This window comes from Oncorhynchus mykiss, chromosome 3, assembly GCF_057628025.1.
Source record: "Oncorhynchus mykiss isolate SJ-2025 chromosome 3, ASM5762802v1, whole genome shotgun sequence".
In the NCBI taxonomy this organism is placed as follows: Eukaryota; Metazoa; Chordata; class Actinopteri; order Salmoniformes; family Salmonidae; genus Oncorhynchus; species Oncorhynchus mykiss.
Genome location: NC_143024.1, coordinates 13,840,668 through 13,855,147, shown reverse-complemented (window position 1 = coordinate 13,855,147; position 14,480 = coordinate 13,840,668). Strand labels below are relative to the sequence as shown.

The window sequence follows — 14,480 nt, the reverse complement described above, 5'->3', positions numbered from 1 at the left end:
CTCTGTTTGTTAATTCGCTTTTGGGTCCTCATTCACGCACCATAACACTGACAATGGATGTGCTGTACAGAGTCCACATGGGTGAGTTGGGAGGCTGCCCTCTTGAGATAAGTGTGTAGATGGTATATTTAAGCAATAAGGCCCGAGGGGGTGTGGTATTGGGCCAATATTCCCAGGCTAAGGGTTGTTCTTAGGCACCATGGCAACGCGGTAAAAAGCAATGTTCTGATATACCACGGCTTTGAGCCAATCAGCATTCAGGGCTCGAACCACCCAGTTTATAATAATTCTTATGCGATGATCAAATCAAAACTTTGTGGATACAGAGAATCCACATGAATAACTCAGATAAAACAGCTAAAGTACTCGGTACAGTAACCAACAATAACATAATGATCCTCACCATCACAACCACCATCTAATAGGAGTTAGTTTTACTCTATAGAGAAGAACCCAACAGTATATTGGATACAAATAACAATGTTGAATGTTGAACCTTCATTGGAATTTATATCACTCATAAACGAGTCATAGAGATCGTTATCAGAGGCTAATGACTATAGATTACCATGGTGTACTAGCAAGAGGCATACGGAATGGGGTTGTAGGCGTGTGCAATACGCCTCACATCCATCCAAGACATTGATTATAATCGGGAACAGTTTGCCCTTATTAATAGCCTCCTTTGAACAGTGGATTACACATTCATGGGACTCCATAGAAAGTAGTCATATTTTCCATTTGTATTGAGCCTGTCCATCTGCGTGGAAGGAACCATGAGGTGTTTACAGGTATCCAACCAAGGCCTGGAAGAAAGGATCCCTTCCTATGAGGAACTGGAAAAGCTGGAGAATGAGGAGGCTGGGGACAGACCCAAATGGGACAACAAGGCCCAGTACATGCTAACTATCGTAGGTTTCTGTGTGGGACTGGGGAACGTCTGGCGCTTCCCGTACCTTTGCCAGAGCCATGGGGGAGGTAGGTGTTGTTGAATGTGTTGTTGAGGAGTAGGGTTGCAGAATAGCGGTAACTTTCCTAAAATTCATGGGTTTTCCAGAAATCCTGGTTTGAAGATTCCCTTAATACAGAGGGGAATAAGTAGGAAATACGGACATTTTGGGAAAGTTACTGTAATTTTGCAACTCTGTGTTTCTTTATGTACATACAACAGCAACAGATAACCTCTCCTCCACCCTGCTTCCTGTTCTGTTCTCAGGTGCATTCATGATTCCTTTCCTGATCCTACTGGTTCTAGAAGGTGTTCCCCTGCTCCATCTGGAGTTTGCTATTGGTCAACGTCTAAGGAAAGGCAGTGTAGGTGTCTGGTCTGCCATCCATCCATACTTGACTGGCATTGGTAAGCAAAACACTCCATAGGAATTTAGACATGGGTAAAAATGGACCAAATCTCATTGGGCCACGGTGTTGTGTTGTGTTCCATAGGCATTGGTTCCATGTGTGTGTCCTTTCTGGTCAGCCTGTACTACAACACCATCATGGCCTGGGTGATGTGGTACTTCTTTAACTCCTTCCAAGAGACGCTGCCTTGGAGCCAATGTCCCCTCAATGCCAACATGACAGGTAAGGCATCCATAGATAGCTAAGTTATCATGATGGAAAATGATTCACTTTATACACACCCCTTATTTCTTTACCTGTAACTCTGTCTTCAATTGCATCATTCTATTGTATTTTGCCATGTGAATGAATGAAATGAACTTTCCCCAGGCCTGGTGTCAGAGTGTGAAAGAAGCTCTCCAGTGGATTACTATTGGTACAGAGAGACCCTGAACACCACTCCAGACATAGATAACACAGGTGGGCTACAGTGGTGGATGGTCCTATGCCATGTGTCTGCCTGGGCGTTGCTGTTTATCTGCATAAGTCGAGGCATTGAGACTACTGGGAAGGTACGGCATAACCTCTGCACAGCAAATCACTTTCTAATACTAAAGCAGCAGCAGCTGTCAATGTCAAAATGATCAAGGTTATGTTTATAGGCATTTGATTATTGAAGCGCTGAATCAAGGTTTCCTTTTTAGGACATTATAGCCATATACAAAACAATACAGAATGATTTGTTTTACTATACTGAACAAAAATATAAATGCAGCATGCAACATTTTCAACAATTTTACTGAATTATAGTTCATATAAGGAAATTAATTAATTGAAATAAATTCATTAGGCCCAAATCTATGGATTTCACATGACTGGGCAGGGGCAGGGGGCAGGGGGCAGGGGCCCAGCCAATTACATGTATATTAAGCCGATTGGGCATACTGCCATATTCTCTAAAATGACATAAAGGCTTATGGTAGAGAAATTATCATTCAACTCTCTGGCAACTGCTTTGGTGGACATTCCTACAGTCAGCATGCCAATTGCACGCTCCCTCAAAACTTGAGACATCTGTGGCATTGTGTTGTGTGACAAACCTGCACATTTTAGAGTGGCCTTTTATTGTCCCCAGCACAAGGTGCACCTGTGTAATGATCATGCTGTTAATTAGCTTCTTGATATGCCACACCTGTCAGGTGGATGGATTATCTTGGCAAAGGAGAAATGCTCACTAACAGGGATGTAAACAAAATGTGTGCATAAAATTGGACAGAAATAAGCTTTTCGTGTGCATGGAACATTTCTGTGATCTTTTATTTCAACTCATGAAACATGGGACCAACTCTTTACATTCTGAGTCTATATTTTTGTTCAGTTTATATATTGATGCAATAAAGCATGTTACCATAGCACTCAAATGACCCAGCTGTTTTTAATAACGGCTTTGTTGACCTTTCTGACACCCCTTCGACAGTGTAAACAGTTGTAGACAGTGTTCACGTTCTAATTTGAACGGATTTTATATATTTGTATTATATATGGTATTATATATTGTATATACAGTGTATGTCACCATGGTGCAATCCTGGACATAAAATTGTTGTAGTTTGTAGTTTATTTGAAAATACCAACTTTTCAAACACTCGTGGTAGACAAATATGGTTTATATAGAGTTTCAGCTAAAAGACAAACACATTTAGTATTTTGATTACCTCTCAGAAAACCAAATAATATTTGAAGGTATTTGAATATATGGCTGTCAAATATTTTATGAAGAATCCAAAAATTATAACAGTTAGTTGAATTAGTCAACATATTTTATTATAAGCAAGTGGTTTGTAGGACTCTTAGATATGAGTCTTAATTTAGCCTATAACCTAGAATGAAATACACGAGGGACAAGGAATCACCTCAACATTAGACTAGACCATATTTGAAGCTTTAAACTAACAAATATATTTTCATAATGAGTAAGACATAAGGTAATCCAGTAACACATGACATTACGTTTTACTGGTGTACTTGTGTAGTAACTTTGTCATTATTACAACAAGAACATTGTTGTTAAATTTGAGTTGATTTATAATTGAATAATAATGTTATGAGTAATGAGTTATGACATAAGTGGAATAAGGAACAGTCACTATTCCTCTTGTGTAAAGTAGTTACAAAAACACTCAGGTCATTGCTATGCGATTAAAATGCAATTGACAAAGTATTGTGTAACAATAAGCTAATAAAATGTTGTTCCAAAAGTAATTAAAGTTTATTACACAGGTACAAGAACAGTTTCATGTTAAGTGTTACTGAGAAAGCTAACAGTAACAAAATACGTCCATATAAGTGTCGAAAGGAAACTAAATGTCCCAACTACAGACAACACAGGTGGAAAATCATGTTAGTTTGTATTCTGAGTAAACGATCCCTTTAAAGATGGTATCGTGTGTGTTTGAAAACAAGAACACATGCCCTCAGATGGACAAAGAGGTTCAAAGTTGTTTTTGCTAAGCGTTCAACTTGCTGTTAGCAATGTTTGCAAATGGCTTTGAATTACTCTGCAGTGTTTTCAGGTGTCATAAAATGAATTGCAGCTTTCGACCTTTTCAGTGGCATGTTGAAGAATCATTCAGTGGTTGAGCGTCACCACGTATTTATTCTTATCTGTACAAAATATCATTGGTTAATTGGTTTGACTTGATTTTGTGCACCTGGGGCAATGGACATACAGGAGAATGTACATTTACAAAATGCTTAGATAGAAATGTATCGTGTAGATCAAATATATGACTGTCCGATAAATTGGAATAGTATGGGTCATTGTGTGTTGTCTATTCATTCTATTTCTGCCAAGAGTGTGCAAAGCTGTCATCAAGGCAACGAGTGGCTATTTGAAGAATCTCAAATATAAAATATATTTTGATTTGTTTAACCATTTTTTTGTTACTACATGATTCCATGTGTGTTATTTCATAGTTTTGATGTCTTCACTATTATTCTACAATGTAGAAAATAGTAAAAATAAAGAAAACCCCTTGAATGAGTAGGTGTTCTTAAACTTTTGACCGATAGTGTACGTATGTCACTATTTGGAGTCCATTTTAGCATATTTTCTATAATAGCACACAAAACAGTAACTGTCCAACTTCCTAAAAGCATTCCTCTCTCCTCCCATTAGGCTGTGTATATCACCTCAACATTACCCTGTGGTCTCCTCCCATTAGGCTGTGTATATCCCCTCAACATTACCCTGTGGTCTCCTCCAATTTGGCTGTGTATATCACCTCAACATTACCCTGTGGTCTCCTCCCATTAGGCTGTGTATATCACCTCAACATTACCCTGTGGTCTCCTCCCATTAGGCTGTGTATATCACCTCAACATTACCCTGTGGTCTCCTCCCATTAGGCTGTGTATATCCCCTCAACATTACCCTGTGGTCTCCTCCCATTAGGCTGTGTATTTCACCTCAACATTACCCTGTGGTCTCCTCCCATTAGGCTGTGTATATCACCTCATCATTACCCTGTGGTCTCCTCCAATTAGGCTGTGTATATCACCTCAACATTACCCTGTGGTCTCCTCCCATTAGGCTGTGTATATCCCCTCAACATTACCCTGTGGTCTCCTCCCATTAGGCTGTGTATTTCACCTCAACATTACCCTGTGGTCTCCTCCCATTAGGCTGTGTATATCACCTCATCATTACCCTGTGGTCTCCTCCCATTAGGCTGTGTATATCCCCTCAACATTACCCTGTGGTCTCCTCCCATTAGGCTGTGTATATCACCTCAACATTACCCTGTGGTCTCCTCCCATTAGGCTGTGTATTTCACCTCAACATTACCCTGTGGTCTCCTCCCATTAGGCTGTGTATATCACCTCAACATTACCCTGTGGTCTCCTCCCATTAGGCTGTGTATATCACCTCAACATTACCCTGTGGTCTCCTCCCATTAGGCTGTGTATATCCCCTCAACATTACCCTGTGGTCTCCTCCCATTAGGCTGTGTATATCACCTCAACATTACCCTGTGGTCTCCTCCCATTAGGCTGTGTATTTCACCTCAACATTACCCTGTGGTCTCCTCCCATTAGGCTGTGTATATCACCTCATCATTACCCTGTGGTCTCCTCCCATTAGGCTGTGTATATCCCCTCAACATTACCCTGTGGTCTCCTCCCATTAGGCTGTGTATATCACCTCAACATTACCCGGTGGTCTCCTCCCATTAGGCTGTGTATTTCACCTCAACATTACCCTGTGGTCTCCTCCCATTAGGCTGTGTATATCACCTCATCATTACCCTGTGGTCTCCTCCCATTAGGCTGTGTATATCACCTCAACATTACCCTGTGGTCTCCTCCCATTAGGCTGTGTATATCACCTCAACATTACCCTGTGGTCTCCTCCCATTAGGCTGTGTATATCACCTCAACATTACCCTGTGATCTCCTCCCATTAGGCTGTGTATATTACCTCAACATTACCCTGTGATCTCCTCCCATTAGGCTGTGTATATCACCTCAACATTACCTTATGTGGTGCTGACCATCTTTCTGATCAGAGGCTTGACCTTGAAAGGCTCCTTGAATGGAGTGAAGTTCCTCTTCACCCCAGATGTGAGTAGTTTACATTACTATCATCAAACAAAAGTATTTATTCAAAGTATATGATATTCCAAGTTCAGCCACAGATCCAGATCCACAAAGAGTGCATCTAAGGCCTTTTAGCTAGCATTAATATATGAGGTAGTATGATAGAATCAAAACGACACTCCTAACAACTTTTCTATGGGTGTGTGTTTCTCCAGATGAATGAACTAATGAACCCAACGACTTGGCTTGATGCGGGTGCCCAGGTTTTCTATTCATTCTCTTTGGCCTTTGGAGGTCTGCTGTCTTTCTCCAGCTACAACTCAGTGCAGTAAGTCCATACTGCTTGCTAATAACTACTAAATTACTTGTTGTTCACAACCCAGTTGAGACATTAAATCAATTCAAAATGTATCATATCTTGTACATAACCACTGCAAACTTAGGACCCAGTCCTACCTACCTCAAAGTGTGCAAGCTTAACTTTCATCGTAAAATATTTTTAGCCAAGATTTATGCAAAAGTTAAAGTGATGGTGCAATATATCTAGTTTAGATTCAACCATTATGGCTGGTTTCTGATGGGGTACGACAGTTGAACTATATTCAAACATTATGGCTGGTTTCTGATGGGGTACGACAGTTGAACTAGATTCAACCATTATGGCTGGTTTCTGATGGGGTATGACAGTTGAACTAGATTCAGCCCTTATGGCTGGTTTCTGATGGGGTACGACAGTTGAACTAGATTCAACCATTATGGCTGGTTTCTGATGGGGTACGACAGTTGAACTAGATTCAACCATTATGGCTGGTTTCTGATGGGATACGACAGTTGAACTAGATTCAAACCTTATGGCTGGTTTCTGATGGGGTACGACAGTTGAACTAGATTCAACCATTATGGCTGGTTTCTGATGGGATACGACAGTTGAACTAGATTCAAACCTTATGGCTGGTTTCTGATGGGGTACGACAGTTGAACTAGATTCAAACCTTATGGCTGGTTTCTGATGGGGTACGACAGTTGAACTAGATTCAACCATTATGGCTGGTTTCTGATGGGGTACGACAGTTGAACTAGATTCAACCATTATGGCTGGTTTCTGATGGGGTACGACAGTTGAACTAGATTCAACCATTATGGCTGGTTTCTGATGGGGTACGACAGTTGAACTAGATTCAACCATTATGGCTGGTTTCTGATGGGGTATGACAGTTGAACTAGATTCAAACCTTATGGCTGGTTTCTGATGGGGTACGACAGTTGAACTAGATTCAGCCCTTATGGCTGGTTTCTGATGGGGTACGACAGTTGAACTAGATTCAACCATTATGGCTGGTTTCTGATGGGGTACGACAGTTGAACTAGATTCAACCATTATGGCTGGTTTCTGATGGGGTATGACAGTTGAACTAGATTCAACCATTATGGCTGGTTTCTGATGGGGTATGACAGTTGAACTAGATTCAACCATTATGGCTGGTTTCTGATGGGGTACGACAGTTGAACTAGATTCAACCATTATGGCTGGTTTCTGATGGGGTACGACAGTTGAACTAGATTCAACCATTATGGTTGGTTTCTGATGGGGTATGACAGTTGAACTAGATTCAACCATTATGGCTGGTTTCTGATGGGGTACGACAGTTGAACTAGATTCAACCATTATGGCTGGTTTCTGATGGGGTACGACAGTTGAACTAGATTCAACCATTATGGCTGGTTTCTGATGGGGTATGACAGTTGAACTAGATTCAACCATTATGGCTGGTTTCTGATGGGATATGACAGTTGAACTAGATTCAACCATTATGGCTGGTTTCTGATGGGGTATGACAGTTGAACTAGATTCAACCATTATGGCTGGTTTCTGATGGGGTATGACAGTTGAACTAGATTCAACCATTATGGCTGGTTTCTGATGGGGTACGACAGTTGAACTAGATTCAACCATTATGGCTGGTTTCTGATGGGGTACGACAGTTGAACTAGATTCAATCATTATGGCTGGTTTCTGATGGGGTACGACAGTTGAACTAGATTCAACCATTATGGTTGGTTTCTGATGGGGTATGACAGTTGAACTAGATTCAACCATTATGGCTGGTTTCTGATGGGGTACGACAGTTGAACTAGATTCAACCATTATGGCTGGTTTCTGATGGGGTACGACAGTTGAACTAGATTCAACCATTATGGCTGGTTTCTGATGGGGTATGACAGTTGAACTAGATTCAACCATTATGGCTGGTTTCTGATGGGGTATGACAGCTGAACTAGATTCAAACCTTATGGTTGGTTTCTGATGGGGTACGACAGCTGAACTAGATTCAACCATTATGGCTGGTTTCTGATGGGGTACGACAGCTGAACTAGATTCAAACCTTATGGTTGGTTTCTGATGGGGTATGACAGTTGAACTAGATTCAACCATTATGGCTGGTTTCTGATGGGGTACGACAGTTGAACTAGATTCAAACCTTATGGCTGGTTTCTGATGGGGTACGACAGTTGAACTAGATTCAGCCCTTATGGCTGGTTTCTGATGGGGTACGACAGTTGAACTAGATTCAACCATTATGGCTGGTTTCTGATGGGGTACGACAGTTGAACTAGATTCAACCATTATGGCTGGTTTCTGATGGGGTATGACAGTTGAACTAGATTCAACCATTATGGCTGGTTTCTGATGGGGTATGACAGTTGAACTAGATTCAACCATTATGGCTGGTTTCTGATGGGGTACGACAGTTGAACTAGATTCAACCATTATGGCTGGTTTCTGATGGGGTACGACAGTTGAACTAGATTCAACCATTATGGTTGGTTTCTGATGGGGTATGACAGTTGAACTAGATTCAACCATTATGGCTGGTTTCTGATGGGGTACGACAGTTGAACTAGATTCAACCATTATGGCTGGTTTCTGATGGGGTACGACAGTTGAACTAGATTCAACCATTATGGCTGGTTTCTGATGGGGTATGACAGTTGAACTAGATTCAACCATTATGGCTGGTTTCTGATGGGGTACGACAGTTGAACTAGATTCAACCATTATGGCTGGTTTCTGATGGGGTACGACAGTTGAACTAGATTCAACCATTATGGCTGGTTTCTGATGGGGTACGACAGCTGAACTAGATTCAAACCTTATGGCTGGTTTCTGATGGGGTACGACAGTTGAACTAGATTCAACCATTATGGCTGGTTTCTGATGGGGTACGACAGTTGAACTAGATTCAACCATTATGGCTGGTTTCTGATGGGGTACGACAGTTGAACTAGATTCAACCATTATGGCTGGTTTCTGATGGGGTACGACAGTTGAACTAGATTCAACCATTATGGCTGGTTTCTGATGGGGTACGACAGTTGAACTAGATTCAAACCTCATTGCTTGATTCTGATGGGTAATCATAAATGTTATTCTTCAAGAATAAAAAATGGATTTACCAATTCCAGATTGCTCCTTTAATGTGGTCTATTTCTCCAGTAATAACTGTGAACAGCCATTCCAGATTGCTCCTTTAACGTGTTCTATCTTTCCAGTAATAACTGTGAACAGGATGCAGTCATCATCTCTATCGTGAACGGAGCCACTGCTGTCTACGCTGCAACAGTCATTTACACCATCATTGGCTTCCGAGCCACAGAGAAGTTTGATGACTGTATTTCTGGGTATGTACCTATTCCAGAATTAAACTAGAGTTGTTGCATGAAGATATGAACTACCCTCTAAATACATGTTTTTGCAGAAATATCCTGACCCTGCTGAATACATTTGATCTCCCAGAGGGCAACGTCACTGAGAGCAACTATGATCAGGTTCTTCATAGTCTCAATGGAACATATCCAGAGGTCATTCAGGGGCTCAACTTGAAGACCTGTGATTTGAATTCTTTCCTTAGTGAGGTGATTCATTCATTTTTATGAAATGGTACCTGAATGTAAAATGTTACCAATACAGTTGAAGTCGGAAGTTTATATACACTTAGATTGGAATCATTAAAATTCGTTTTCAACCACTCCACAAATTTCTTGTTAACAAACTATAGTTTTGGCAAGTCGGTGAGGACATCTACTTTATGCATGACACAAGTAATTTTTCCAACAATTGTTTACAGACAGATTATTTCACTTATAATTCACTGTATCACAATTCCAGTGGGTCAGAAGTTTACATACACTATGCCTTTAAACAGCTTGGAAAATTCTAGAAAATTATGTCATGGCTTTAGAAGCTTCTGATAGGCTAATTGACATCATTTGAGTCAATTGGAGGTGTACCTGTGGATGTATTTCAAGGCCTGCAAACCCAGTGCTTCTTTGCTTGACATCATGATTGACATCATGATTAAATCAAAAGAAATCAGCCAAGACCTCAGAAAAAATATTTTAGACCTTCACAGGTCTGGTTCATCCTTGGGAGAAATTTCCAAATGCTCCACGTTCATCTGTACAAACAATAGGACATAAGTATAAACACCATGGGACCACGCAGCTATCATACCGCTCAGGAAGGAGACGCATTCTGTCTCGTAGAGATGAACGTACTTTGGTGCGAAAAGTGCAAATCAATCCCAGAACAACAGCAAAAAACCTTGTGAAGATACTGGAGGAAACCGGTACAAAGTATCTATATCCACAGTAAAACAAGTCCTATATCAACATAACCTGAAAGGCCCCTCAGCAAGTAAGAAGCCACTGCTCCAAAACCGCCATAAAAAAAGCCAGACTACGGTTTGTAACTGCCCATGGGGACAAAGATCGTACTTTTTGGAGAAATGTCCTCTGGTCTGATGAAACAAAAATAGAACTGTTTGGCCATAATGACCATCGTTATCTTTGGAAGAAAAAGGGGGAGACTTGCAAGCCAAAGAACATCATCCCAACCGTGAAGCAGGCAGGGTGGCAGCATCATGTTGTGGAGGTCCTTTGCTGCAGGAGGGACTGGTACATTTCACAAAATAGATGGCATCATGAGGAAGGGGAAATTATATGGATATGTTGAAGCAACATCTCAAGACATCAGTCAGGAAGTTAAAGCTTGGTCACAAATGGGTCTTCCAAATGGACAATGACCCCAAGCATACTTCCAAAGTTGTGGCAAAATGGCTTAAGGACAACAAAGTCAAGGTATTGGAGTGGCCATCACAAAGCCCTGACCTCAATCCTATAGAACATTTGTGGGCAGAACTGAAAAAGCGTGTGCGTGCAAGGAGGCCTAAAAACCTGACTCAGTTACACCAGCTTTGTCAGGAGGAATGGGCCAAAATTCACCCAAATTATTGTGGGATGCTTGTGGAAGGCTACCCGAAATATTTGACCTAAGTTAAACAATTTAAAGGCAATGCTACCAAATACTAATTGAGTGTGTGTAAACTTCTGACCCACTGGGAATGTGATGAAAGAAATAAAAACTGAAATAAATCATTCTCTCTACTATTATTCTGACATTTCACATTCTTAAAATTAAGTGGTAATCCTAACTGACCTAAAACAGGGATTTTTTACTAGGATTAAATGTCAAGAATTGTGAAAAAATTATTTTAAATGTATTTGGCTAAGGTGTACGTAAACTTCCGACTTCAAATGCATTTGTATAAGATTTGGTGAGATGGATACAACACAAGTGGAGTATATGAAGCTTAAATATATCTTAGTTGCTAGGCTTCTGATTCATTCTCTCCTTGTCTTGGTACAGGGGGTTGAAGGAACTGGTCTGGCCTTTATCGTGTTCACAGAGGCCATCACTAAGATGCCTGTATCTCCTGTTTGGTCAGTCTTGTTCTTCATCATGCTCTTCTGTCTCGGCCTGTCCTCCATGTTTGGCAATATCGAAGGAGTTCTGGTACCACTTCAGGACCTGGGTGTTTTCCCCAAGAGTTGGCCCAAAGAAGCCATCGCTGGTGAGATGAGACAAAGACATATGTCCCTTACACCATTTTGAAGGATGGAGATCCCTTTGTTAAATATCTTTATCTTCTTCTTCTGTTACAGGGATAACATGTGTCCTCTGCTGCCTTGTTGGATTAATATTTGTTCAAGGCTCAGGGAACTACTGGCTGTCCCTCTTTGACAGCTATGGCGGGTCCATTCCTCTGCTGATCATTGCATTCTGTGAGATGGTCGGGGTTGTGTACCTCTATGGTATTGATAGGTGAGAATCAAATTCATTCAGTGAGATGTTGGGGGTTACGTTACTCTATGGCATTGAAAGGTGAGTAATACATTAATCCAGTGAGATGTTGGGGGTTACGTTACTCTATGGCATTGAAAGGTGAGTAATACATTCATTCAGTGAGATGTTGGGGGTTACGTTACTCTATGGCATTGACAGGTTAGTATTGAAACAAAATTCTGTTGATTAACATGGTCCTTACATTCACCGTAGATTCATTAGAGTCTGGGCACTAATGAATGTTGACTATGTATGTTATTCAAACAGGTTCAACGATGATATTGAGTTCATGATCGGCCACAAGCCCAACCTCTTCTGGCAGATCACATGGAGATTTGTCAGCCCCGCCATCATGTTTGTCATCTTTGTGTTCTACTTTATCACTAAAGTCCAAGAAACACCCATGTACAAAGCCTGGAATCCTGAATCGGTAACGTTTCACTTTGTTGTCAGTGGCCAAATTAGTTATGAAATGAGGAGATTTCCCCTTGCATAATAGTAAATCAACTTGCATGCACATGTTCTCTATTGGGTGTTTGAAAGGATCTCACTAGACATTGGCATCAGTAGCCTATAAACACACTTAACAAGGTTATTACTGTTTCTTCACAGGACAACTTCCCTACATTGGAGGAGAAGGAATATCCAACCTGGATCTTTGCTATAATCTTCATCCTGGCAGGAATCCCAGGTCTTTCTGTACCTCTTACGGCTATTTACAAATGTTTGAGGAACCGCTGCTGCAAGAAGGATAATGAGTTTAAACAAGATGACTTAAACACTATTGCCAAGCAAGTTCAACTGACGGATGAGGCTACCAAGAACAAACCAGACATCCCAGAGACAGCAGATGGAAGATAGTGATCAAATCACTAGCCAATTGTTGTTTTCATGACAGGCCTCCATTTATTTCCTTCATGCCACTGATAGCTGAAAGGAGTAGATACGTTTGATAGTTTTACAAGGTTGTATGGATGAGGTATGACAGAAAAGCCATCAGAGCTTACATTGATTGACACATTGTTGTAATTTTTGTGCTGAAAAGTCAACATTAAACTAAATTATATCCTTTGTTCTTGTTATGTTCTTGTTATAGTATAGTCCTCGGGGATTACCATTCAGTGTGTAGTTCTGGTCTTGCTATAGCATAGTCCTCGGGGATTACCATTCAGTGTGTAGTTCTGGTCTTGCTATAGCATAGTCCTCGGGGATTACCATTCAGTGTGTAGTTCTGGTCTTGCTATAGCATAGCCCTTGGGGATTACCATTCAGTGTGTAGTTCTGGTCTTGCTATAGCATAGTCCTTGGGGATTACCATTCAGTGTGTAGTTCTGGTCTTGTTATAGCATAGTCCTCGGGGATTACCATTCAGTGTGTAGTTCTGGTCTTGCTATAGCATAGTCCTCGGGGATTACCATTCAGTGTGTAGTTCTGGTCTTGCTATAGCATAGTCCTCGGGGATTACCATTCAGTGTGTAGTTCTGGTCTTGCTATAGCACAGTCCTTGGGGATTACCATTCAGTGTGTAGGGCTGGTCTTGCTATAGCATAATCCTCGGGGATTACCATTCAGTGTGTAGTTCTGGTCTTGCTATAGCATAGTCCTCGGGGATTACCATTCAGTGTGTAGTTCTGGTCTTGCTATAGCATAGTCATCGGGGATTACCATTCAGTGTGTAGTTCTGGTCTTGCTATAGCATAGTCATCGGGGATTACCATTCAGTGTGTAGTTCTGGTCTTGCTATAGCATAGTCCTCGGGGATTACCATTCAGTGTGTAGTTCTGGTCTTGCTATAGCATAGTCCTCGGGGATTACCATTCAGTGTGTAGTTCTGGTCTTGTTATAGTATAGTCCTCGGGGATTACCATTCAGTGTGTAGTTCTGGTCTTGCTATAGCATAGTCCTCGGGGATTACCATTCAGTGTGTAGTTCTGGTCTTGCTATAGCATAGTCATCGGGGATTACCATTCAGTGTGTAGTTCTGGTCTTGCTATAGCATAGTCCTCGGTGATTACCATTCAGTGTGTAGTTCTGGTCTTGCTATAGCATAGTCCTCGGTGATTACCATTCAATGTGTAGTGCTGGTCTTGCGACTTTGGGCTAATAAATATTCCAGATAATTTACTGATTATTTATGGAATAACGAATGGATCAGATTTATTTGATTCATCTGGTTATCTTGTTCAAATGAATCTGAAAGGGGCACCATTAAGGGTTGCTTATAGAGAGACTTTTGAATGAACTCCATCAGTAGTTATCATTAAACTTTACAGTGTTAATCCTATCAACAATATAATCATTTTTACCATGTTCTCATTCTGAACAGTCGTCGAGTGTCTGGAACCTCAAGAACTCAATA

General features: G+C 41.0%; 1 protein-coding gene across 1 annotated transcript; it reads left to right on the top strand.

Annotated features, from left to right (window-relative positions):
- The first annotated feature begins 583 nt into the window (after window positions 1–583).
- LOC110519055 (sodium-dependent neutral amino acid transporter B(0)AT1-like) lies at window positions 584–13,192 on the top strand. The gene is made up of 12 exons (XM_090221314.1): window positions 584–978; window positions 1,217–1,357; window positions 1,444–1,581; window positions 1,729–1,910; window positions 5,851–5,961; window positions 6,153–6,265; window positions 9,490–9,618; window positions 9,696–9,852; window positions 11,645–11,849; window positions 11,941–12,100; window positions 12,389–12,551; window positions 12,734–13,192. The coding sequence occupies exons 1-12, from the start codon at window positions 777–779 to the stop codon at window positions 12,980–12,982; spliced, it is 1,950 nt and encodes a 649-aa protein (XP_090077440.1). The 5' UTR covers window positions 584–776; the 3' UTR covers window positions 12,983–13,192.
- Window positions 13,193–14,480: the final 1,288 nt, after the last annotated feature.

Excerpts from the sequence above, each read along its gene's own strand:
- LOC110519055 (XM_090221314.1), top strand. The coding sequence starts at position 777 with ATGAGGTGTTTACAGGTATCCAACCAAGGCCTGGAAGAAAGGATCCCT. Across the intron at positions 979-1,216 it reads TTGCCAGAGCCATGGGGGAG|GTGCATTCATGATTCCTTTC; the intron begins GTAGGTGTTGTT and ends TTCTGTTCTCAG. Across the intron at positions 9,853-11,644 it reads TGAATTCTTTCCTTAGTGAG|GGGGTTGAAGGAACTGGTCT; the intron begins GTGATTCATTCA and ends GTCTTGGTACAG.